Source organism: Tasmannia lanceolata, unplaced genomic scaffold (assembly GCF_043159265.1).
Source record: "Tasmannia lanceolata isolate RefF3 unplaced genomic scaffold, GAP_Taslan_0.1 ptg000008l, whole genome shotgun sequence".
Taxonomy (NCBI): Eukaryota; Viridiplantae; Streptophyta; class Magnoliopsida; order Canellales; family Winteraceae; genus Tasmannia; species Tasmannia lanceolata.
In genome coordinates this window covers 13445527-13472779 of record NW_027518685.1, presented here as the reverse complement: position 1 = coordinate 13472779, position 27253 = coordinate 13445527, and the positions used below count along the sequence as shown (strand labels likewise).

Genomic DNA, 27253 nt, shown 5'->3' with positions numbered 1-27253 from the left:
GTGTGGACAACAGAAATTCAATGGAAGTGAAAAAAATCCATGACTTCAATCCAAAATTGGGGCCTTAGGGGCCCACCGTGAAAAATCTGGACAGAAAATCAATGCCCAAATACCTCAAACAAAATTTCGACTTCTCAACGGCCAAAAACCATGGTAAGGGGAAATAAACCTGAAGCCTACCAACGCCCATAGAATTTTGATAATCTTACACTAGCCATCCAAGATGAGGAGGATTATGAGCTTCATACAAAACAAACTTCCCGTTGTTTCTAAAACAATAATGATTTTCCTTGCTTCAATGTATTTAAAATAAACAGTAACAAATGACTTATGAATAAATGCCTTGGGCAGAAATCAAATATCCTCAGACTCAGCTCCCGTGAACAAAAGGAAGAAAAAAATACAGTAGATTACAAAGAATTTCACAAAAGAATGCATACATTATATTTCAATCAACTCTCATCAACTGGAATCTATATTTCCTCCTCCATTAATCCAGATGCCATTTTTTTAGGCATTCCAACCTTCACCCATATAAGGAACTCCCAGAAAGTTAGGTAGCTGGAGGGCTATAATGTACACTATCTGTTCAGTCATAACCTCTCAAAGGAGTGCTGGGTCAGATAATCTGAATAAGAGTCTACAATATGGGAATTCTGATAAGGTCACCTTGAGTTAATACCGGCGGCTGTTGATTGCACGAGTTTCTGGCTCACTGCTGTACTCGCTTGAAGTGGGCCCACCACCCTTCCATGAAGAATTCAATGGTTTATGGGGTGCTTCACTTTGTTGGTACTCCCCACTGTACCCTGAGCTCTTCAGATCATACTCCCCTGTGGTGCTGTAATCGGCACTGTCGTTACCAAACGCCATCCTTCGAAATTTGTGAATTTCTGCATTGTGCTGGCCAGATTCAAAGACGGTGCTCTGGCCAAATTTCACGCCATTGCTGAGATCAGACATATCTCCTTCAGTGTCCAATGCTCTTAGCACCTGATGGAGGAGGAAATATGAATTGCTCATTCTTAAGGATAGCATCCAAACAGAGGACAACTACTTGGCTTTGTTGAAAAAGGAAGAAGGGGTAGACTTCTGGCCTTCCAAGAAAAGGTAAGGAGGTTTTTGTATGATAGAAGACAGACGGTGCTCTGTACCTCTCTTACCTTTAACTCTAAGAGAGGTATAAAGTTATTTGGGGTGTTTTTTTAACCCAGAATTTAGCTAGGAACCCAGGCCGGCACCATAGAATAGTTATTTGGGCATGTTAGATGGAAAATATAAGTTTTTACATGATAGGAGTATTCCACGAAGCTAGTGTACATCAGACATGTATTCGTGTCAGTGTTGTTTTAAGATACAAAGGACATGTTTAGCAACCATGAATTTTTTTCCATGGAATATTAGTTTAATTAAGGGTCAGAGATTGGTGGAGAGGGTGCGAGCAGACACTTGAGAGGGCATGGGTCAAGAGAAGGTGAGAAGTTGCTAAAAACAGGGGAACAATAAATCGTATTTTATGTGGAGTTTCTTCTTTCCTTTTTTTTCAGCCTTTTCTTACCATCTCCTCACTCAGTTGTCCCCCGTACCACCTTCCCTCACCATTGGGTAATCTTAATATGCAAACGCACAATCTTTCCTTCGTACCAAGTCACAAACTCAAGGCTAGAAAGTACAACTATAAAAGGAAACATCGGTGTGTTTTGTGTGCACAAGTGACCATTCAAATAGTATTTTCTTTTAATTTGTTGTTTAACCAGAAATAGCTATTTCCTCTCATTACCTGCACCATGCGAGGTCGTTTTGGAGCTGAATGACGAACACATGCAGCAGCTGCTTCAATCATTCTAAACATCTCGCTTGCCACATAATTATTTTCAAGCCTTGGGTCTGCTATTTCTTCAATCTCTCCAGTTTCAATACCACGGATCAAAAGTGGCCGTGCCTGCAGAAGCTCAGAGAAAATTAGAAAATAAGGAGATGTCCGCCAGCCCAAGAACCTGCTCAGACGGTTTTGAATAAAATTTCTTGATCAAGTAAGAACATTTAAAATGACTTAATCTCCTGTAAAAGATCATAATTTTAAGTTCTTTCCTACTAAAACAGGAACTAAGGTCGGAAGAAAAGGTTGTGCAAATGATGTTACCTAAACTGCTATTGTGATATCAATTTGCGAACCAGATCACAAAATGCTTCACGGTAATTAAGCAAAATGGTTGAATTACGAACTCATGTGGGAAACTTTTGGTTCAGTTAGATTGTTCCACATATACATATACATACATACATAAACATTTTAATTCGAATTAAAAAGGAAGAGAGTTTAAAGGCATCTGAATGATCCCTACCTTTTCAAATCAAAGAACAGTATAAATCTAATGAAATGAAGTGAACCTAATTAGTTAACCTGAGCAAACCAAAATTAAGGGAATCAGACTAGCAAATCTAAGCAAAGTAAAAGATGAATTATAGAAGCATACCCCTAGAGAACCAACTCCATAAGATACTTAGGAATTGCAAACCTGAACACAAACCAAGTAAACTGATGAACCAGCTAACATATCCTTACACAATATTTTCAGTCTCTAGTTAATGGTAATAGATATCTAACAGTGGTCTCCCACCAGCATCAGAAGTAAAACACACATAAACTACCCGGAGGAATGGTAGGTTATGAAATTCAGGGTGTTTTGAGTTTGATCTCTCTTAAATACTCCACTGCTAGTCATACTCGAGAAAGAAGAAAATAAGATCGTAAGAGAACTAGCAAAGGCAGTTGTGCCAACTAGAAAATCAAGTCAAGTTGCTAACTGGAAGAAAAGAAGAAGATTGTAAGAGAACTAGAGAAATTTACATGACAAGGAGATCTCTATAGCCTAAGATAATCAGAGGAGAATGCAATCGACCTAAACCTGAGTCACATTTATATGTCATATCTAAAAATCAATTGGAAAATATTCTCAACAAGGCAGTGCCATGCAAAAGGTTTCGAGATATTCTTTACAAGCTAGATACGATCGACATCTATATTCAAGCTTGGGGGAGAGTGTTAGAATATAGTGTTATCTGTGTGCATAAATAGTGACATGATATGTTACATGGATTCTTCTGAATCAGTGGCGTACACGTGTCGGGCACGTGTGGCATTGCAATACTTTAGTATTCACAATGACATTTCTAGATCACTTTTATTCTAAGTACTACTACAACAAATTTAGAATTATCACATATTATGAATTATATCTATTTTAATAGTAAGTATTCTTTTCTTTTCTTTTTTGAATGGTAAGAATTTCATTAAAAGAAAGCAAAGACCGAGAAGGTCTATACAAGCAACCAGGGAACAAGCGAAGGAACAGAACAATAAAAAAACCTCCCCCGAAGAGGGAGAAAAGAAAAGAAAGGGAAGCAAAGGAGGAAGTCAAACAATTCCAAACTCTCTTTCGATATCCCTTCTCTAGCTAGTCTGTCAACTTCTCCATTTGCCGATCTCCTGACATGATTGAAGGATATAGTAGCCTCCCCTACTATGCCTTGAATCTCATCAACTAAAGAAGCAAACCTCCACGGATGAGATTGGGAACCTCTTAACTATCGTATCATGTTGAGGGAGTCCCCTTATACAACAAATTGGTTCAAATCTTCATTTTCAAGAAGCTTTATCCCTTGATAAACAGCCCGCATTTCAGCCTCATTTGAATCTGCCACCCCTATGGGTCCCGTAAATGCCAATTTTACTGACCCGTACTCATCTTTAAGTACACCCCCAATTCTAGATCGCCCTGGTTTCCCATGCTAGACCCATCAAAAGGAGAAGGCTCCCAGTCAGGGGCGGAGCCAGGAATTTACACTTGGAGGGGCCAGACTAATTTACAATGGCCTCCATTGGTCATTGGGGGGGGGGCATGGCCATTAAACTAAACAAGCATGCATGTACATGCCATGAAACATAAAAGGGATTTTGCAAGTCATTGGGGGGGCCATGGCCCCCCTCATGCTATATGTGCCTCCACCCCTGCTCCCAGTATTGAGACACCCTGTTTACCTGTACTGTACTATACCATACCTCTTTCCATCCATACCATAAGTTATAGGCCATCGCAAACCTAAAGCATGGTAGGGTTTTGGCCCATAATATTGTGGAAACTATCACCTTATTGTACAGAAAAACCGATCTCTTTGAATATCCTTCAAATACTGGTGAATTTCTTTCTTTCACAAAACCCATATTCTTGCCAAAAGGGAAATATTCCATAGAATCTTCCCTTTTCTCCATGATGGAACCAAAGACCAAGATTCCACTGAGTCTATGAGTTTAGCTGGGGAAACCCAAGACCATGTATCGTAGGTTGTTTGGCAAACTGATTTAACTTGCAATTACTCTCCCAGATATCGCAGATGCAGTAAGCGCAGTCAATCAGTTTGTGTGCTCTCCCTGTTCAACTCACCTTGAAGTTATCTACATGATTCTCATCTATCTTAAAGGGGTCCCTAAGAAAGGAGTCTGTCTTTTTTTTAACTATGGTCACTTGGATGTAGAGGGGTCTCTGATGCTGATTGGACTGATTCTGTTGGTGCTCGTAGATCCACTAGTGGATATTGCACATTTGTTGGAGGCAATGTGGTTACATGGAAGAAGCAAACACTTGTCACTAGGTTGAGTGCCGAGGCTAAGTATAGAGGAATAGCGCACGCTACTTGTGAGCTCACATGAATAACAATATTTCTTAAAGATGTGGGAGTGAGAGTGAATATGCATATGAAATTGTTATATGACAATCAAGTGACAATTTATATTACCCAATCTAGTATTCAATTAACAGACCAAGCATATAGAGGAAGTTGTCATTTGATAAGAAAGAATGTAGAGGGAAAGGTTATCACCATCCTTTGTATGTCATATCTGAACATCAATTGGAAAATGTTCTCACCAAGGCAGTGGCATCCAAAAGGCTTCGAGATATTCTTCACAAGCTGGATATGATCAACATCTATAGTTGAGCTTGAGGTGGGGTGCTGGAATGTAGTGTGTTAACTGTGCGTAAATAGTGACATGCTATGTTACATGAATTCTTTTGAATCGGCGACATACCCATGTCGCACACGTGTCAGATTCCAATAATTTAGGATACACTGTGACATTTCTTGATCATTTTTATCTATTATTTTCTAAATACTACTACAAAAACTTTACAATTATCACTGATTTCGAATTTTATATACTTTAATAGTAAGTTTTTTTTTGTGGAAACAAAACATTATATTTACTAAACTCACTAAAATTCCCAATATATTACCTATTATAACCATTAGCATGTAAAATAAATAAAATTATAATTAATTAAAATATATTGGCAAATCCACGAATCCTTTTTTTTTTTAGGTTAACCGAATCTGACAATCATTACTAGTTAAGATTCCGACAAAGGGGTGGCAATTTAACCCGCGAAAAAGGGGATCCACCCCGCCCTGCCCCAAACGGGCGCGGATTTCACGAATTAAGCGAGGACGGGGGTAGAGACAGGGATTGAAAAAAATTCGCCAGAGCGGGGACGTGGCGTGGGCATGGGGATTGTTCTGGCCCCGCCCCGTAGTACCCGTACAAAATTGAATTTTCCGCTATTAAATTTGGGTTTGCGTTTTATCTATTATTTTCTAAATACTACTACAAAAACTTTACAATTATCACTGATTTCGAATTTTATATACTTTAATAGTAAGTTTTTTTTTATGGAAACAAAACATTATATTTACTAAACTCACTAAAATTCCCAATATATTATCTATTATAACTATTAGCATGTAAAATAAATAAAATTATAATTACTTAAAATATATTGGCGAATCCACAAATCCTTTTTTTTTTTTTAGGTTAGCCAAATCTGACAATCATTACTAGTTAAGATTCCAACAAAGGGGTGGCAATTTAACCCGCGAAAAAGGGGATCCACCCCGCCCTGCCCCAAACGGGGCGCGGATTCCACGAATTAAGCGAGGACGGGGGTAGAGGTAGGGATTGAAAAAAATTCGCCAGAGCGGGGACGTGGCGTGGGCATGGGGATTGTTCTAGCCCCGCCCCGTAGTACCCGTACAAAATTGAATTTTCCGCTATTAAATTTGGGTTTGCCGCTTTTAATTTGGGTAGCCGCACTTACCATAGAAATTTTTTTTGGTATTCCTAAATTTTCCCTATTATCTTTCTCAAATGCATTTTTAATAGAATTTTCTAATTAAAAAATCCATTAAACACCTCCATAGCGAGCGGGGCGGGGATTAGATTTTCCCTCCGCGGGAAGGAGGGGAGCCCCATCCCCGAAGCGGGGACGGGGACGAGGAATGCAACATCGAGCTCTGCATCGCCCCGTTGCCACCCCTATTCCGACACTCATAATTGTACTCATGCAACATACGTGACATGAATAGCTAAAACCCTAACAATATGTGGTATTTTTGTTATTTGTGATGCATATCACTTATGAGCAATAAAAATGTTCATCCCCGTAAAATCTTGTCCCTTTCTTCCTCTCTTCTCTCGTCATTATTTTCTTTTATAGCATCTTGATTTACAGGCTTTAAGTGAGAAATTTCAAAAGTTAGGGGTTTAACCACAAGAGGGCCACATGTTGGGGTTTTAATTAGGAGAAGAGTGTGCAAGTTGAGGGAGTTCTCTCTCTCTACATATATGTGTGTGCGTAGAGAGAGAGGGAGAGAGAGAGAGATGAATGCCAAACTGAAGTCCAAGGGCAACCCATTGGATGCACACGTAACCCAACTGTGTTTATTGGATATAAACATAAACTTAGAATTCCTGTATTCAAGATTCTTATCGAGGATAACAGGCTCAATGTTTATGAGAAATTATGTGAATTTTCTAGGAAGAACTAAAGCACCAAAGTAACCCAAGGGCAACCCATTGGATGCACACGTAACCCAACTGCATTTATTGGATATAAACATAAACTTAGAATTCCTGTATTCAAGATTCTTATTGAGGATAACAGGCTCAATGTTTATGACAAATTATGTGAATTTTCTAGGAAGAACTGAAGCACCAAAGTAAATAACTCAAAATGACAGAGGAAATGGATTTCCCTGGTTCGGGACTTACCCATTCAACTAAACTCTCATCACCCAAAGGTTGAGATGGATCAACAGGTCTGTGCCCTGTCACAAGCTCCAGAAGCACAACTCCAAATGAGAACACATCAGATCTATCAGTCAACTTGCCACTTGATGCATACTCCGGTGCCATGTACCTGAAGGCTAACATTGAACATCAGAAGAACACTCTTTATGAACATAGATTTGTTTTATGTTAGCATAAAGAACCAGAGGGGAAAACAGAAAACTATGGAAGGCCCTCTTTGGGATAGAGCTTCAGCAGTAATCCTGATAAAGGTCAGCAACATACCCAAACGTCCCCATAACACGAGTTGACACATGGGTGTGAGTATCATTCGATAGTTTTGCGAGCCCAAAATCCGCAACCTATAATATGACAAGTAGATTCGGGTTAAATTTTTTAATTTGATATTTCAAGAGAAGAATTGAAAACTCAACGCCCAAGTACAAGAGAAAATTTTCAAAACTAAAAGGTAACCAGTATATCCATGCCTGTGCTTCAAAGGAGTTATCCAAAAGAATGTTAGCTGACTTGATGTCCCTATGGATAATTCGAGGATGACCTGGAAATAAACAAGTACAAATGGACAAAGTGGAATCAGATTACATAAGTTCTGAAGTAAAGATAATGAAGATGTGTAAAATGTTACATACAGTCTTCATGCAGATATGCCAATCCACGAGCAGCACCAATAGCAATTTTGACTCTTTTTGACCAATCCATCACCGGTATTCCTTTGCCTAAACAGTACACAGCAAGCCAGAATAGAAGCCTGGGTATAATATATTTGATCGGGTAAGATAAAATTAGTATTCTTTAAGAATCAAATTACCATGTAGATGATGCTCAAGAGTATTATTTGGAACAAATTCATAGACAAGCAATCTATGATGCTCGGCTATGCAATATCCCACCAAAGAGACAAGATGACGATGGTGAACACGGCTAATAATCTCAACTTCTGCTCTGAATTCCCGCTCTCCTTGCCCACTACCTGCCTTGAGCTGTTTCACTGCCACTTCTCTCCCATCCGGTAGCTGACCCTTGTACACGCTTCCAAAGCCGCCCTCACCGATAACCTTTTGCAGAGAAAATCCATCTGTTATATCCATTAGCTCTTCATAGGTGAAACAGGACTTTGAATTCCCTATTGCACCATTCTCTGGAGTTCCAGAATAATGCGCATGCCCTCTGTTGCTTCCATATCCATTTCCAATTGTGGAGGGAAACTGTGGCGGTATTGTTGCATAGTATGAATCTGAGCGGCCAGAATTTCCTATGGTGTTTGACTGTCTGTAGTAATGGCCCTCTAGAACAGTAAGATAAGAATAAGAATCATAAATGAACAAAATCGATTACCAAATAATCTGAAAAGGAGGTTCTTTACCTGATTTCACAGAGAAGGTACTAGGTGGGGGTCTATAGTGATCAACTAAACCATCTTCCCGTTTCTTCTTCTTCCTCAAGATCACCAGAACAAAGGCAATCACTGCAATGACTATTACCACAGCTACTGTTACGCCGATGACAGATCCGCTATCACTATTTGAACTTGATGAGCTTTTAGATGATGTAGAGCTAGAAGAATCAGAACTGGTACGTGTGGAAGGAGGGCTTAACTGTGGGACACGATTTGATGTTCGAGAAGCTGGGGGAGTGGACTTGGATGTAGTCGGAGGTGTGGCCTGAGTAGGGGAAGTGGGATTAGGAGTTGGACTTTCTGGAGGAGAACCAGGCAACGGAGGAGATGGGGTGGCATCCGGTGGGGTTTCAGATGCCGGTGGGGAGATTATCTCCGCTGGTGGCGATGGTTCTGGGGTATCGGAGGTTGATGGGGAAGGTGGAATTTGAGAAGCAGTAGGAGCTGGCACGGAAACATCTGGAGGAGGAGATTTTTCAGACGAATGGGAAGAGTTAGATGGAGGAGAGACAGGAAGAGCAGGTGGAGAATTTTCAGACGAATGGGAAGAGTTAGATGGAGGAGAAAACTGAGAAGGAGCAGGAGGAGAAGTAGAGGCTTGAGGTGGTGAGGCTGATGGAGATGGTGGTGAAGGTGGTGATGAAACTGAATGTGGCGGAGGCGGTGACAGAGAAGAAGAGTTACTTGGTGGAGGGTTACTTGGAAGTGATGCCGGTGGGGGAGAATCAGGCGTAGTTGAGCCAGAGGGTGGGGATGGCGACGCGGGCGGAGAGTTCGGCGGGGGGGAAGATTGCGATTCTGATTCTGGGGGAGGTGAGGTTTGTTCTACAGGACTAGGAGGAGGAGATCCATCAGTAGTTCCATTCTTCGATGGAGAAGAGGAATCTGGTGATGGAGCTGAATCTGACATTCTATCTGTTTCTTTTTCCTAGTATTCAATTTTTATGATATTATCTCTAGTTTCTTTAATCATCCTAGACCTAATATGTTCTAAGCAGGGCTCCCAAAATTCAACAAGCAGAAAAGAAAGGCGGCGTTATAGGAAAATGCAATCCTTCAAAGAAGACCAAGAGACAAAAACCCAAGACAATACAGGAAACCATACACACCTGAACCTGTTTGTTTCTTTTCCCTTGTGAAATGTCCAATAAGGAGAACCTATTCTCGGTAGATTTGGCTAAATTCTCAGGATAAGAAACATTATAATCTCACAAACTGCAATCTTTGTAATTTGTGTACCAAGATCAACAAACAAGAACAGGATTTCTCAAGTAAAATGTCAAAGGAGGGGGATTTTTTCTCTTCAGAAGGAACTAAATTGCGAGGATAATAAATCCTCGACTCTGAAAACTGCAACCACTCTTGCTTCCTCTACAAAGATCAAGAAACAAGAAAAGGAAAACCTAACCCTAGAAATAAAATAAGAAATGCAAACAATGGAAATTTGTGTTCTGTAAATTGAGGTACATTGCACGAATAAAAACCTAGATTCCAAAAAACCACAATTCTTCTAAATTTTCTACAAGAGGAATAAAATAAAATAAAAGAACAGGGAAACCAAACCCTAGATATAAAAAACCATAACCGACCTCTTTGTTCTACTATTTTCTTCTGCAGTGCTTGAGAAACCCTAGATTTACCCCAAAAAATGCAATCTTTCCGAGTTTCTACACAAATTATGAGAGAAAAAAAGGAAACCCTAACCCAAAAATCGGAAAACCATACCCAAAATCCATGTAAATTGAGCTACATTGCACGGATCTTCACCTTTCTGCATCATCATTAACACCGTACAACAAAGGATTTTTGCAATCTATCCAAACCTCAAGATCTCTCACGGATTACTACAAAACCCTAGAAATTCTCCCATTTCTAGCTTCCCATTGTCGGAAAACAAACCAATTCTTTGTCCTTTTTTAACAACCCCTTAAATCTCGGCTTACCGTTCAAACGATTGCTTAATTCTGTACATACAGAAAGGCTAAATTGCGCTGGGTGCGCAACTTTCGGTGTTGAATTTTTTTTCTTCCGCAATGGAGTAAGAGAGAGCGCATCTACGCGCGCTCGGCGTAAGTTAGTATGTTTCACGGTTATCTGCGCAGCTGTTACTTAAAATGATCATACCGTTGAAGTATGGCAACCGCGCTTTTTCTAAGATATGAAATGACTGTTTTCTCCCTGTCATTTGGTTGGTTTAATTCGGTTACTCGATAAAATCCTCCTACGTTCCATCTCCACCGTCCACGTGTATGGCAATTCCCCCTTGTATGATGTGATATATCCATGATGAGCCAGTTAGATGGACGGTCTAGATCACTGAACACATGATGGAATGTACAACTAACGTTCTATCCATACCACATCAGAGAGAAAATTACTTTCATAAGATTCATCAAATTAAATGTTATTATGGATGGGATTGGCCATGCCCCAAAAAATCTCATCCTCCAAATGATCCTAACCCTTCAATTTGAGGATATCTTATCACTGAATATGGATTTATATATTTTCTTTTCTCTTTTGTAAATGGATACCTTAATATCATCCGATGGGAGATACTCATACGCCATGATCAATCCATAATTAGGCCCAGTAGAAGAACAGTTTGAAACTTTGGATCATCAAATATGCAGGGCCCCACTTGTTCTTCTGCCTAATAGCATGTAACTTTGTATCTTCTAGTTCATGTGTGCCCGTTTAACACGAGGAACTCGATCTATGTTGGGTTTATAGTTAAATTAGGTTTGGGTTTGGGTTTTAGGATAAGTTATATGGTGTAAGGCCTTACAACAATAAGGCCTTTGTACGGTGGAAGTACCACCCTTGACATTTGATCCAACAGCAGCTCCTAAAAAAAGTGAGCTGTTGTTGGATCAAATATCAAGGGCGGTACCCATACCGTATTGTTGTAAGGCCTTACACCATATGAAATCTCGGGTTTTAGTTCAAAGTTCGCAGTTCGCAACTTCCATATGTACCCAATTTGTCAGGGTTCACATATGTTTGCTAGTTTGGGTTGCTCTTGTACCGTCTCTGGTTGTAAATTCAGAGCTGTTTGGAAACATGGATTTTATAATCCAGGATTGTAAAATCATTGATTTTACAGGCTAAAATCTGGATTGTACATTTTCAGGATTGTAACATCCAAGATTTAGCTTGCAAAATCCAAGATTTTACAATCCTCGGAACTTAAAATTGGTGAATTTAAAGTAGAGGCTGAAACATATTAAGGACCCGTTTGTCTTGGATTTTGATAAATTATTTTGAGACCAAAACTGATTATTGGACTCGAAATTATGTTTAGGCTCTATTAGTTTTGGATTCCGAGAATTTGAGTCAAAAACTGATTATTGGACTTTGGAATCAAAGTTGCGTTTAATTTTGAGCCTCTTAATCAGTTTTGGACCCAAAATCTAAATCAAACAGGGTCTTAAAGGAGCTGAAGATGTGAAAGTCAAAAGTTTAAATCGGGTGTAGAATTGATTATCTTTCATGTTGGTTCATAATTCATTGATTTTAGTAGTCAGCTCAGTCACCAATTTTAATTTTAACTCTTCGTCTTACAGAAGTGACTGCTTTCCAAACCTCGACAAGGCAAGTTATTTTTAATGTGTCGAGGCTTTTGTATCTCAACCTTGCATCCTAAACACGCAAACTAGGGGTGTCAATGGACCTGGACGGTCTAATGGGTTGAAAGGATCAGACCGTGAATGGACAACTCGTATTGTTGCTTGAAAAAAGCGTGGGAGGCTTTTACTTTCTTACATATAGGTAAACGAATGTATTATAGTTATACTAAGATATAAAGGCGTGGTAGGACTTGCCGCTTGCTTAGCTAAAGGTGCATTGTACACTATAGGTAGGACCTAGGACAGTCCGATGGGCTGCCCAATTCGAAATAGATCGTGGCCCATGCTTAGAAAGTAGGATCCCAAAACACTCAGAAAAGGATCCAACGATGAGGGATTGAATTTGAAACGTATTGTGAGCAAGAGATAGGTGGGTCTGATCTAAATTGGGTCTGTTGGTAGCCTTGCCCTTGAGACGTGTTCGGCCACAATGAAAAATGAAGGAAAACAATTTTTTTTTCTTCCAAATAGGTATTTTCTTTTCACTAGTTGTAAGGGATTTTCTATGCTCTTACCTACTGAATCCTCTCCCTCTAATTCATTTCCAGCCCATCTCGTGCAGTTGGCCCCACAGATATTTCATGGAATAATTTTTCCATGGCTACTCTTGGTGGGACCCTAAACAAAGGCCTGATATATCAGAAGGCTTGGATCATTCATCTCTCTGGAGCTTTCTCTTGTTCTTTTAGGTTTTATGATCTCTACTGCATCTCTCTGAAACCATTAAGCTACCTATGGATCGTCTTACGCCTCGTTTTCCTGTTCCCCATAGCAAGCTCTCTTTGGATATCAAGGTATTTCTTTTCCCCTCACCTTCTTATATTCATCATTTGAAATTTTGTATGATATAATCAGTGAACTCTCTCTCTTGTTTGAAGTCTATCCCAAGTTGGCTTTTGGGGTTTTTTTTTCTGTGCATATAATCAATTTAAATTCATTGAAAATCTTTCTTACACACAACCCATTTACTGTATTTTTAGGAACCAACATTGCAAATTTCTACAAGTGATATTCTTTTAATAGTTGTATGAGAACCCTATATCTAAATATTTGCAAAGTGTAAATGGTTTGGAGGACGTAGGTCTAGATTTTCGGAATTACATGGTTTACATTTACATGCCTTTTTTTTTTTTTTTACAATTTATTCAAAAAAGAAGAAAGAGTATAGATTCACTACTCACTAGATCCTTGGTAGAGAGGGCCCAGAAAAACTCAGTCCCTCAAAGCCACGAACTTGGTCAACCAATCCCCAAGAACATGAACAAAAGAAAGGAACTTGTCATTAATCATAGCACTAATCTCATCTAAAAACTTAGCTAATCTCTATGGATCATTGCTCGTGCCTTGAACCCTAGAAATGACGTTAGAATAATCCCCTTCTACCTCCAGCTCACCTTCTATTGATCCCTAAATATGCTCATGCCGAAGTGAAGAGCGCGAACCTCAGCTTCAGTTGAACCCATTATTCTGTCCGGACTAGAGAAGACGTAGATGAGGGTACCATTACCATCTCTAAATACCCTTCCAATTCCCACTTTGCCGTGGTTGCCAAGGGACCAACCATCGATGTTGAGCTTGAAAACATTTAGGGGGGGGGGGGTTCTCCAAATCACTAACCTCTTCTCTTTTGGACTAGACCCTGGCATAATTGTTTTCCAATTCCTTAAGATGCAATACTTAGGGTAGCCCCAAAAGTCTTTGTGTTGCTGAGCCCACTCTCTCACGCTAAATCTAATCTTCCAAGCTAGCATATGGGAAGAAGATAACTTATCCTAAAAAATCTGGGCATTCCTTTCCATCCAAATCTCCCACATTACCGCAAAGGGGATAAGATGCCACAGTATTCTTCTGAAAGATCCAAGAGCTATCTTGTTCCAGCTTAACAACAATTTCTTAATGGATTCGGATGCTACTCACTGAATGTATGCCAAACCAATCGTACACTAGAGACTATATGAAGTGAGCGTTTTTGCAACGGATGGAAATGTAGTTGATAGATTCTTCCTCCATAGAGCCAAGGATGCACTGGTTTGCCAGCGGGATATTGCGCCTCTTGAGTTTGTCCATTGTCCACTGTATTGATTTTATTCAATACTAGAGTCCAAATAAAATCTTGAATCCTAGTTGGCACTAGGGAATTCCAAACCTTGAGCCAAGGGAAGGGAGAAGCTGAGGGGCGGCCCAGAAACCTGAAAAGCGACCTGACTGGGAAGAGGCCTCTGATCATGGGACCAAATCAGCCGATATTCTTTAGCCCGTGATATGAAACATTAAAATAATCGACATCATGACAAGTTAATAAAACAATTTGCATCATGACCTCTAAGATTTCTATTGAAAGAAACACCACCCCCCACCCTTTTATAACACTAAAAAACACTAGCAATTTTGTTTGCTGAAATCCTATACAAACAAGGGAAAGCATAGGATAAAGGACAGACCCCTAGCCAAATGTCACTCCAGAGCCCCATTCTCTTCCCATCTTCCACCTTAAATCTGATCACTTGATTGAAGCAAGCAGAGTAGCAGACAATGAAAAGATAGATTTCCATGCTCCCGAGCCTCGGCTTATACCTATTGTATGCACCTCCCATCCCTCCCTGGACTCTCCATATTTGCTGCAATTGGTCTTCCTACACAAAGCTTCATTCTCTTCATCAATGCGTCATAGCCACTTTCCCATAATGGCTTTGCTCTTCTTGGCCATATTTCCAATCCGAAGACCACCTTCTAGTCTTGGGAGACAAACCATCTCCCAATTCACCAAATGCTTGAGTTTTTGCCTTCCAATTTGCCTTCCCAGAGGAAGTCCCTTTGTCAAAATATAAAAAAATAAAAAAAACTCATGGCTTACATGTACAAAGGAGTAAAGGCCCATGGCCATGGGAGAAGCCCTTTTTTGAAAAAAATGGGAACTAACATGATATATGAATTGGGTTTAGATCATTTCAAAAGAAAAAAAGAGAGTTAGGTTTAGATTTTTTGAATTGCATGGCTTACACGCCTAATGAAAAAGAAACCCATTTTTTCAAAGTTGAGGGATACAGAAACATCAGATGCTTCAAAGGCAATATGGAATAATGTAGAGAGGTAAGGAAGATGAACCATGTGCCCGGTGATGAGCTTGTACCAAATTACGCGACTTCTAATATGCCTGAGTTTTAATGACAATCTGGATGAAATGCAAAGGGAGTAGTTTTGTATCATCGAGAGATAGGGGTGTTTTATTACTAACATGGAGCACATGTTTGGTAGAAGAGGCTAAGCCAAATGACCTCTCCTAGAAGGCCTGCATAGAATGGTAAATACTCAACTCTGCGAATTATGCTAAAGTTTATCTCATTGTGTTGTCTCTTTCTTTGGTAACATATTACAATCACTAAGGAATTTATATGTAGACATCACTTACTGGAAGAGCCAGCTAAGTTAGCATCTTGAAGGTAAAGAGCTCGCAGCCAACGGCGGTGGTATTTCCAGACTGTTTTTCTTAGAAGCCCGAGTGCATTGAATATTTGTGGTGCATTATTTATTTTTTTTATTTTTTTTGAAACATGTGGTGCATGATTATTAGATATCAGTTCTTTGGAGATTTTGTGGTCTGAATGAGTAGGGGCTTTCAAGTGATGCCTTGTTGAGTGATTAGTGAGATGAATCAAATCACCTGCCATTGATTGAAGGAATAGTGCTAAACTTGATTTGTGATCCGTACATACCTATTGTCGTTCTTGAAGCCTAAATCTTTTCCTATCATCTTTCTCCTTTTTGCATTTCCAGGGTAATTCTGTTAACCTTGTTATTTACATGAATCAATGTACACTAGAATACGGAATGTTATAACGGGGAAAACCTGAGGAAGAATCTGAAGTTCTGAACATCTCCAAAGATGATCTAATGGAGTTTGATTGAGGGGGATCTTCTATTATTTGTATTTTCTCTCCTTCATTAGCTCGCTCGTACTGACCAGTTCGCTTGTGGTTTTTCCACTCATTTTTCTCAATATCATCTTTTGCCATTAAAAAATATATTTAAACCCAATCGTTAGTGACATTCTTGTAGTGTGTCACTGACCATACTTCAAGTAACAATTGTTTGATAATGTTATGAAGTTGCTTTCCTAATGTTTGCAATTTCATCAAATTGACTTTAATGCCCTTGTCTCGGGGTTGTTTGCAAGTTGGTTCAGCTGCTTTTATACAATGCCCATTTAAATGTTGATCTGCCTAATTCTCATTTCTGCTATCTTGGAGACAGACCATATCCAATGTTGATGATGGTGTAATTTGTATCTACGCATCAAACTTCAACTTCCATTTTTTATTTATGTTATTTACTCCCATTCGGATGCTTGCCCTTTGCACAGGGAAACAAAACCAACATAGTGATATGCAGCTATGACGATCATTTTCTCGTGAGTTTTGTCTTCTTGATGATTTTGGATAGTTACGTTCTAGAAGATGTTCTCTACTGATTAGTTAACCATGCAGGTTATGGTAACCCAGATAGGAAGTATGGGAACAATACTGCATGCCAGGTTTGCATCTTTTCTAATTTAGCATGTCAGAATTAGCTTTTTTTTTCATGAACTTTCATTTGGCCAAATTCCAAATTTGTGTCACCAGTTTCAGTGCCTCTCATGAGGGTTTCCTCTTGATTGAGTCATATGGTTTGCGGTCCTTTTCATTTTACCTATGATATATCTTTTTTTATTAAATTAGTCTTTTTTTTCGTTCGTTTATTGTGTTCCATACCGTCTTGCGGTAATTAAGTAATAATCCTGTGATTTGAATTTATATGATTCTGGAAGGTGGATTATCACACTTATCTATGTTCTACGTCATTTATACTGTGTATGAATGCCTATTGTTTTGATTGAAATTCATGCAAGTGAGGACCACTTGTACGATGATCCAAATCATTTATATGTTATCTATGGATGGGCAATGTATCAAAATTCACTGCTATTTGATGATTGTACCCCTGCAATTTGTGGCCGTTAAGAAACAATGTTCTGCATTCATGACCAGAAATTGGAGGGTTGAAATCATTCGATGGGAGGGATCCATCGCACATCCACTGCTACTGGATGATTATACCCCTGAAATTTGCGGCCCTTAAGAAGCAATTTTCTGCATTCACGACCAGAAATTGGAGGGTTAAAATCATCCTATGGGAGGCATCCATAGCACATCCTAATGGAGAAATGGTTTAGATCATTAAGCAAGTCGCCCTACTGTTACCCGCATATATTTGTCATTGGAGAAGTATGTGCATCCATCATATAAGAACCCTATATATGTACAGTAGAAAGAGATATTCAAAACTAATTTCTTGCAAAAAGAATAAATCTTAGCTAGGTGGATCACAAACTGAAAAGTCGCCGCTGCTTTCTGTTTTAACATCCATTAGTTGAATGTTCTTGAAGTGTTATTATGTTATTTTGTCAAGTAAATGTTAGCGTAACTCTTTTATGTGATAGGAAGGAGGAAGGAGTATCCATCGAACCAACATTCAGAGTCTCTGTAATATTTGGTAAACGGGACGAGGTAAGGGACCATATATCAGCCAATGTAAATATGTTCTTTTTTGTGGGGTGAAAGATTTGATACCTCTAAAACCATGATACTTACAGCCAATGCTAGAATCATGTGCACGGCAGCTGATCGAACATATAAGGTATGCTTTTGTCTGTTGCTTCACGTAAATGAAGCCTATTGTAAAAATTCAGATTTTCTCTAATCTATGATGATATTTCATTAATGAGTAAAAGATGCTTAAATAAGCATTTACAGATAAACATAAGGAGATAAAGATAAACAAGATAAAGATAAGACTAGGAAAAGATAAACTTAATCTAAACTACTTACCTAATCTAGCTAGTAACCAAACTAGCTATCATCTAATCCCAGATGATCCAACAGTCAGACTTTCCCGTCTGATCTGACAAATCTTTACACCTATTATGTTTCAGATCTTTGAAATATCCAGCCTTTAATTAACCCTTCCCATCCAATGCGGAGAATGGATTTAATTAAATGACCATAGTACACTAGACAACTCTTCCTAGGTTACTTAGATTTACAAGGAACCGTTGACATTTTTAAATTGTATGAGATATTCCCATGCCTTGCAACGAAATTGGCATGAACTATTGCACTGGATTCTTATGTTAAGTCCCTCTAAAGTAGAAATATATCTGATATCTCATATTACTGTTTCTTTGTTTTCAATTTCTTTATCTTTTGCTAATTGTTGAGGAACCTTAGAAGACTAGATTCTAATATCCCATGTTTTATTTTGTGTTTGCAGTAGTAGTCGCTCTTCAAGGCCCTTGGTGCTCTCTCTTGGTCTGAAGGACCATTCTCTGGTATTTTTTAAAGCTATAATATTACTGTCCCAAGTTTTTCTTGATAAAAGGCTAATGATACTATGAGATGCACCTCTATGAGACTAATCCGGGGACTCGAATGTGTACACTTTCTCAGTTTTGTTTAACCTTTCAGTTCTAGGAGACCAATTTGTTGATTAGGATTGTCCAATCAGTGCAATTTTTAGGCTTTTGCCTCATCAAACGACTGGTCTGGTGATTGAGAATCGTGTGGATAGACCCAATTGTGTGTTTCATTTAAGCGCATAACATAGCATCATTCCTAAATAAAAAAATATTCATGATCATGGGCATGTTTTGTTGCAGGAAACATTGAAAGGTGTTGTTTCTTCTGTGATTGAGAATCGCCTATGGTAATATTCCCAGCTCGTAAGGTATTTAGTTCATTCTAGCTCATTTTATGTATACTGATAAGTTCTCCGTCATCTTTTTTCATTGACTCTGTAATTGATCGGCTTGCAAATTTTCATTCCACTGTCTTTAACTATTCGTGTTGGCAAGCTTCAAATATTAACCATTTGAAATATAAGATTGGTGTCTGTGTTTTCACAATACACAACTATTTGCTTGTAGTTAATTGTATGAGAGAGAGAGAGAGAGAGAGAGAGAGAGAGAGAGAGAGAGAGAGAGAGAGAGAGAGAGAGCAAAAGCTCGTTGATCTAGGCAGTCCAACTGAAGGCTATATCTTGGATTCGAAGTGGATTCGAAGTGATGATAGAGTGGATTGGCTCAGTTTAGATTATTTCCTTGGACAGATGGGTTTTGGGGAAAAGTGGCGGGGTTGGATTAGATGTTGTTTATCTTCGGCCTGGTTTTCCATTCGTATTAATGGCTCTCCAAAAGGTTTTTTCAAATCCTCACGAGGCCTTCGCCAAGGGGATCCTCTATCTCCCTTCCTCTTTGTGATAGTAGCTGAAGCTTTAAGTGTGCTGATGATGAAAGGACGTTCGGAGGGTCTCATCTCAGGAGTAAAATGCAGCCAGAATGGGATTGAGGTGTCACATTTACAATTTGCGGACGATACTTTACTCTTTAGTTCCCCCCAGGTCTCAAAGATTGTCAATCTTAAGGCGATTCTTCGCTGTTATGAAATAGTAACAGGTCTCAGATCCAACTTCTCAAAATCCAGATTGTATGCTATGAATATCGATGCGGCAGAAGCCTCTAGACTAGCAAATATAATGGGTTGTCCTCTAGAAAGTCTGCCTTCTTCTTATTTGGGTCTGCCTTTGGGGATGGGTCGTCCTCACAAAAGTGCTTGGGATCCCATTGTGGAAAGAATTGAAAGAAGACTTGATACATGGAAGAGGAATCTGGTCTCAAAAGGAAGAAGATTAACCTTGATTAAGGCCGTTTTGTCCAATATCCCCATTTACCAGTTATCTTTATTTAAATGTCCTGTGTATGTAGCTAAGCGCATTGAACAGATTCAGAGAAGATTTCTGTGGGGGGGATCTGAGCAGAAGAGGTCTATGGCTCTAGTAAGTTGGGAAAATATTTGCAAACCAGTTCAAGGAGGAGGTCTCGGTATTAGATGGATCAAACAAGTTAATTATGCCTTAATGGGTAAATGGCTGTGGAGGTACGGTGAGGAGAAAGAGAGACTCTGGGCTAAAGTGATATCAGGGAAATATGGCGTTGCTCCAGGTAACTGGATTTCTTTAAATAGATTGAGCAAACCAGGAGTGACAATTTGGAGGGATATTCTATGTCAAAATTCTAGTTTTGATCAAGGTGTTAGATATAGTGTACTCTGGAGAAAGGATTTCTTTTTGGACCATGCATTGGTGTTCGGCCGCCCCCTTGAAAAATCCGTTCCCTGATCTATTTTCAGTTGCTAAGGATGAATCAGCATTAGTGAAAGATTGTTATGAGAGAATAGATGGAAAAGTTATATGGAAACCTCTTTTCAGGAGGAATTTCTTTGATAGAGAAATGCCTTCGGTGCTTAATCTATTCCAGGTCCTTGAACAGAATTACATCAGCTTGTCAGGAGTGGATAAACGACTTTGGGTGTTCGATTCTTCAGGTTGCTTTTCAGTCAAGTCTTTTTATAATAGCTTGATTCCTTTCGAGAAAAGTCCTATGGCGGAAAGGGTGTGGAAAATAAAGGCACCTCCAAGAGTTTGTTTCTTTGGCTGGACCGCAATAGACAATAAGATCCAAACGGTGGATTTTCTGAGAAAAAGGAATATGTTGATTATCGATCATTGTGCTTTGTGTCTTGCATTAGGGGAGTCGGTAGATCATATCTTCATCCACTGCAAAGTAGCTTGTGAGGTATGGGGAAGGATTTTAGACAGATTTGGAATGAACTGGGTTTTCCCTTCCTCTCTTAAAGAATGATTTGAAGGATGGCCATGTAATCCATGGAGAAAAAAAGGAAAAACCTTATGGTGGCTTTCATTGTTGGCCATACTGTGGGTGCTATGGATTGAAAGGAATAATAGAGTATTTGAAGGGAAAGCTAAATCCTCTTATTTTCTATTCATCAAGGTCATCTCATTAACTATCTCTTGGACTCGGGCTCTTCCGCTTTTTCAATTTATTTCGGCTTTCGATCTGTGGGAAGGATGGAGAATCGTATGCAATAGTAAAGAGAATATTACTGTTACTTCTCAGGTCTGGAGCCCTCCCCCTGAGGGGCTAGTAAAGTTGAACTTCGATGGCTCCAGTTTAGGTAATCCTGGCCCTGCTGGGATCGGTGGTGTCCTGAGAGACTGTGCCGGTGAGGTTGTTAAAGCTTTCTCTGGTCCAATTGGAATAGCAGATTCGAATGAAGCAGAGGTCAGAGCAGTTCACCAAGGCTTTTTGACCATAGAAAGGGAACATTTAGGCAGTTGCATTGTAGAGGGAGATTCGCTTAATGTTATAAGATGGCTCAGGGGATCTCTGAATCCTCCGTGGAGATTTCTACATTACTTTGATGAGATAAAAGATCGTTCAGAAGGGCTTTCGGTTTTATATCAACATGTGAGAAGATCTGCTAATGCAATGGCAGATAAATTGGCAAAAGATGGAGTTTCTATGCAAGTTTTAGAGCTTTTTGATTTCCTACTGCCCTAACTGAATATGGGTGGGGTGTAAGAACCTCTATTGGATTGTATGTGTGTCTTTGTTCTGAAGGGGGACCTTCTCAGTCTTCTTTTAATGAATTCTGTTACTATTCAAAAAAGAAGAAGATTGCACCTATCAAATTACCCTAGCCGAGATTCGATGGGCTTTTGGCCATTGAATGCGGCTTGTTCCCCTCTTTTTGCCCCCTTTTCCACTGTCCGTTTCTAGGCCACGGGTACGATTATCTGGCTTGTCCAATTATTCAGATTCTAGGGTTATGGCCCACGTAAGAGATGGCTCTTCCTTTGGAAGGTCATGGCTGATTTGTGGATCAGTTGTGAGTGATGGGCGGGAGATCGAGAGATTTGAGAGGGTGGGAGTGCGGAGAGCATGACATGCTCCCCAAAACGAGGAAAACATAAAACCAATTCTAAATATTTATTTCATTTTCACTAGTTTTTAGGAATTTTTGATCCATCTCAACTCCCATCCGCTCAATGCCCCCCATTCCCCCCAAGAAATTGAAACACTAGATGGGCCGCAAGGGGAGCCTTTGTTGGGAACAGTGGGCAGCAGCTAGACGTATCTTTGAATTTCGATTTATAGGACGTATATTTCTATTTATGGATAATTCCTTTCTTTTTATAACGAATCCTTCTTTTGGCCTTTTCGATTGTAGTATTTTTCGCTTTTTGGAATGAGAAAGCCTACTACGGATCCGATACTACCACCCTTGAACTGAAATATCTATAACCCCAATTTCTATGGGAATACCATTTAGTTGACCTACTTCTTCCCCATAAGCCTCATCTGCACCTGAAAAAGAGTAATCATTTGCTGAATCTACATCCTCCCCGTTATATAACTCTGGGCTACTTTGAGTTGCCTTTGTCTTTGTGGGGGATCTTTAGAATTACCACTTCTTAGCTTTCAATTCGCCTCTGACCATCAAATGAAATATGAATAACCCGTCCTCCTTTCTTTGAAACAAGGGGGCGCTTCAGGTTCTGCAGATGTTACCAGTCAAAAATCCATACACGGAAAGTAGATCTTGTAGATTCTATAAATGGCTTGATATTTTTTCGAATTCGAAAGATAAATCTCAAGTGATCGGAGGGAATGGGGAAAGAGGGATTCGAACCCTCAAACAGCTTGTACAATGGTTTAGCAATCCATGGCTACAGGCTATACTTCTCCTCATGTTTCATTATTCATCACCCCCCACCACACACACACACACCACCGCCACCACCACCACCACCACCACACACAGATACACACACAATTGGGCCCATGAATATTCCATGGATGCCAACAGATGGCCTAAAACTTGCCCAATATTATGTCCCTCTCATTCCTCTCTTCTAATCTATCATCTGGGCAAATAGTGATATAGTACGTTGTTTGAATTGCCCTGTAAGTATTCTTTAACCAACATTGACAGTTTTATCTGTTGTTACATCCATGTACACTTTTTTGCATGACCATTTTTTATTCAATCCAGTCAAAGGTGGTTGTGCATTCTATCTGATTTATGGACATTTCGAAAGTGCAGTGGAGATTTGGTGGTGGTGGATAACTGGTGATACAGTCAATGAATGCAAGAGGGCGATGATATTTTCACTCCCTCTGCATTATGCATGCGCCCCGCTTATAACGTGATTTGACCTCAAAAAGCGTTAAAAGTTGCCCACTTTTCGCGGCAAATCACATTATAAGCCATGATTTGCTAAAGGATGGATTTTCACCGATCGAACATGGATAATGTCTACCTTTATGTGTAACAGTCCATATGTAAGCCATGATGTAACATATTTTTGGTCAAATACTTAGCTCTTCCATGATGGGGCCCTTTGATTGTTCGGATAGGATCAAAGATTTTTTCTTGGATGTACTTTTGGGTCCCACCTATGACCCAAACTAGTCTTCCAATCTTAGGCCATGTTTGTTTCTTATTTTGAGAAGCGATAATGGGTCCAAAACTGATTATTGGACTCAAATTTTCCCTTTTAAAATTCTCAAAATACCCATAAAATCCTTTCCCAATTAATGCCGTCATCATTTTGATTATTCTATTTCCATTCCACGTCCATTCAGTCTCCCCTAGTTTGCGTGGTCCATAGTTTTCAAAGCATTTGGGACTTTCTCCCCAAGCCAGCATGATCCATGGTTTTATGCCACCTATATCACACACCTGACCCAGACCCAAAGGGTCATTTTTATCTCAATGTTAATGACGAATTTGCCCTCAATTATACCCAATTAGGAGTCACTACATGAATTTCCAAAGTTAACCCCTAAATCTAATTTGCATGAAAAATAATTTGATATTTTAACCAATGAGGTGATGTCATCTGATATCAGCAATAAATTCTTAGGTTAAATTCCCACCTTTGATCAACCCATGATCAAGGGATTAGGTTGATTGAGTTGAAATGACAAAATAATCTCCCAGATCAATCTACTACACACACATAACTACAAAATTTCAAACCCACCCTTAGTTTTGTGCGTCTTGATAATTTAAATACGGTTTCTGCATTAAATCATAGCCCCTGATCAAGTGTTTTATCAATGATCATGATTTACCATGGGAATCTGAAAAAAAAAAAATCCATTGTTTGGGGCCAATTGGTGGGGCTCACCATTTTACACCTCGTGTTTTAATATGATAGGGCCCGCCATCTCTGCCAAGACCCATGCATATGGTGGAGCCCACCATTTTACACCCATGAGTGGACCCGCAACTCCATATAGGTTGGGCCCTACCATTTTACACCATTTTATAGGTTGATCTCATCAGCTCCACTCAAACCCACGCATCGTGTGGGACCCGCCATTTTAAGTTTTGATGGGGTGGGTCTAAGATGAATGTAGCAGAGATATGAATGCTTAAATGGATGTGCGGCCACACAAGGTTAGATAGAATTAAAAATGAAGACATTCGTAAAAAGGTGGGGGTTGCACCAATTGAGGAGAAGATGAGAGAGCACCGGTTAAGATGGTTTGGACATATCCAACTTAGGCCTTTGGATGCTCCAGTGAGAACAGGCAACTCGTGCCTAGTTGATTGAGTAAAAAGAGGTGGAGTAGATCAAAACAATGTATTTTTTAAGTTAAGTCCCATCTCAGGAACAAAGAAGACCTCTAGCAAAGACAAAGTAAGGATAGAGGCTAACTTTTCACGCTCAACGAACAGTCAATGTCGTTAGAAAGAGTCCCGTCTACCTAGTCTGGAAGGTGACCACATTTTTCTTGGCTGTAACAGTCCCATCTTGCACTTCTTTTGAAGGCTTGCCTTCTTTCTTTTGGAACTTGGCTAGGCCTTTCTTCTTGTAGTCCTTCTCCTTGGAGTTCCCTTTAGTATCGCCACCCGAAGAATTTGACGACTGTTTGTAGTCGATCAACGTGTCCGCCGCAACCATAGCTGCAGGCAAGGGCCTGGGATTGGCGCTAGCGCCTTCATTCGAGCCCATCTGCTCATCCTAACGAGAATTGTGAAACGGGGAACTCTCCTATCCCCAGGTGTAGAAACAGTGTGGAAAGACTTGATAGCTAGGAACATAACAGAGAACATGACCTTGGATAGGATAGAATGGAAGAAAATGATCCACGTAGAAGAACCCAACTCGCGTCAAGATTATAGCCGGGTAGATTCCTTTCACCTTCTTCATGAAAATTTTCTAAAGGATTCATTTAGCCGACCCCGACTATTTTGGGACAAAGGCTTTGTTTAGTTGAGTTGATGGGGTGGGTCTAACCAACTCCATTCAAAAATATATGAAAAATTAAGCAGACTTGGACATTATTTAAATGATTTCTGCGCTCCAATGTTTTGATAAACATGAGCTCCAACTTTTGTCGTGTAGTATTTAAAGGGCTGTTAGAGAAACATTACGGTTCTCAAAAAGCTCTTAATGCCCTTAGAATACTACACAACAAACATGTGGAGTTCATGTTTATCAAAACATTGGAGCGCTGAAGACATTTCCCTATTTTTAAGATGAAACTTCATAAAGTGCTATAATGTGCATAAATGCACAAAAATTAATATACCATTAAAAAACAATGCACTAAAAAAATATGAAAACTCATGCAAATGTGGACTTTTAAGACTAAACTTCGTTAAGTCATAGAATAGGCACAAATGCACTGCAAAAAACTGTCACAAACAGTCATTTCGCGACTCATTTTTCATGATAGAAGAGCTACCTCGTATCCGTGTGTCTTATAGGATTTGCTAGGCAATTTTGGCGGAAAGCCATTTAGTAGCTGACTTTTGCATGAGAGAACAGCCACCTCAGATGAATTAAATGAATAAGACAAAATCTGCTGAAAAGTGTCTCTGTGTGCCTGTTCTCACTTGCAAAATTCACCCATGAAATGGCTTTTAGAGAATTTGCCTAGCAAATCCCTTGTCTTATTCATTTAATTCATTTGAGGTGTCTGTCTTCTCCCTGCAATTAGCCTTCACATTCTTGCCTAATTAATGATTGTTTCAATCATTCTAAACTCGCCTTTGATCCATATTAACCATCCATTTGGCGGGCCCCACCTTGGATTGCCTACAATCCATCCTTTCTTTTCTTTTTCTTTTTTTTTTCTTTTCAGAAGCCCACCAACGGTCCAGATCTATCAAGGTTTGGGTCCCACCTAAATGCTTTGTTCCTCAATCCGCATTATTCTATCTTCCATCACTTGCATCTCATTCCATCTCTAATCACTTGCATAAAATCTTCCTTTAATTCATAAAGTCTTTAAGATTTAAAAAAAAATAAAAAGCAAATTCCCTATAAACGAGCTTTACAGCTTTTGGTTACCTCACTGCACGGGGAAAAAATAATTCAGCAGTCATGAAAATTTTCCATGTTTTCAAGGAAATATTCATCCTGTTAGTCAGACCATTGTATTTTTTTCCATGATATGTCTTTTTCTGTAATATTCTTCCATAAGCTCTCTTTTCCCTAGCCAGAAAGTGTATGATCTTTCACTGGGTAGCAAGCAAAAGAATCTCATTCCCCCACGAAAATAACATAGAGTAGGGACCAAGGAATCAAAGAGACAGTGTCATCCTTTCCTTTTGCAACCTCTCTCTTTAACTCGCTGAATCTTCTATATATATCTGGAATTCAATTATATTCTATTTCTTGTTTGGTACATTTCTTATTCTCCAAGACAAGAACTAGAATACCTAAAGAGAATTCCCACTCAAATCCACTTTCTTCTTTATTTATTTGACGGAAATAACCCCATATATTTCAATAATATATATTTAAAAAAGCAGAGATTGTAGAATGGAAATGGGTAAATTTTGTAAAAAATGAATGTAGAAAAAATACTAGGAAAATTTAAAATGCATACCGTAATTTGTGTTCCCCCACTTTTTGGTAGGGGTGTCAACGGATCCACCTATGTCACACTCACGATCCATTCAGATTCCTTAAGGGTCGGGTCGGAGTTAGATTGTTCTTCGGATCCTACTTTCCACGTCATGATCATGATCCATTTTAATTCGGACCGTCCATCGGAGCAGTCCACTATTAGTGTGTCTCTATGCATTTTCTTCAACTAAGAATTTATCTATGTTTAATCTACGTGTAAAATTAAGAATTTATCTATGCTTAATCTATGTGTAAAATAAT

The 27253-nt window shown here is 39.3% G+C and overlaps 2 protein-coding genes across 3 annotated transcripts; one reads left to right on the top strand and one right to left on the bottom strand.

Annotated features, from left to right (window-relative positions):
* Positions 1–263: 263 nt before the first annotated feature.
* Positions 264–10618, bottom strand: LOC143884434 (proline-rich receptor-like protein kinase PERK13). The gene is made up of 8 exons (XM_077388005.1): positions 8508–10618; positions 7953–8429; positions 7774–7860; positions 7612–7682; positions 7409–7485; positions 7106–7253; positions 1781–1942; positions 264–993 (listed from the first exon to the last, which is right to left on the bottom strand). The coding sequence occupies exons 1-8, from the start codon at positions 9448–9450 to the stop codon at positions 676–678; spliced, it is 2283 nt and encodes a 760-aa protein (XP_077244120.1). The 5' UTR covers positions 9451–10618; the 3' UTR covers positions 264–675.
* A 2112-nt stretch (positions 10619–12730) lies between these two features.
* LOC143884433 (proteasome assembly chaperone-like protein) lies at positions 12731–23450 on the top strand. Of its 2 annotated transcripts, XM_077388004.1 has the most exons (8): positions 12731–12963; positions 16530–16577; positions 16654–16700; positions 17646–17712; positions 17799–17842; positions 18476–18533; positions 18861–18928; positions 23167–23450. In XM_077388004.1, the coding sequence occupies exons 1-7, from the start codon at positions 12904–12906 to the stop codon at positions 18909–18911; spliced, it is 375 nt and encodes a 124-aa protein (XP_077244119.1). In that variant the 5' UTR covers positions 12731–12903; the 3' UTR covers positions 18912–18928; positions 23167–23450. The 2 variants fall into 2 exon arrangements, with proteins under 2 accessions (XP_077244119.1, XP_077244118.1); XM_077388003.1 differs by lacking the exon at positions 23167–23450 and having other exon boundaries at positions 12732–12963; positions 18861–19113.
* The last annotated feature ends 3803 nt before the right edge of the window (positions 23451–27253 follow it).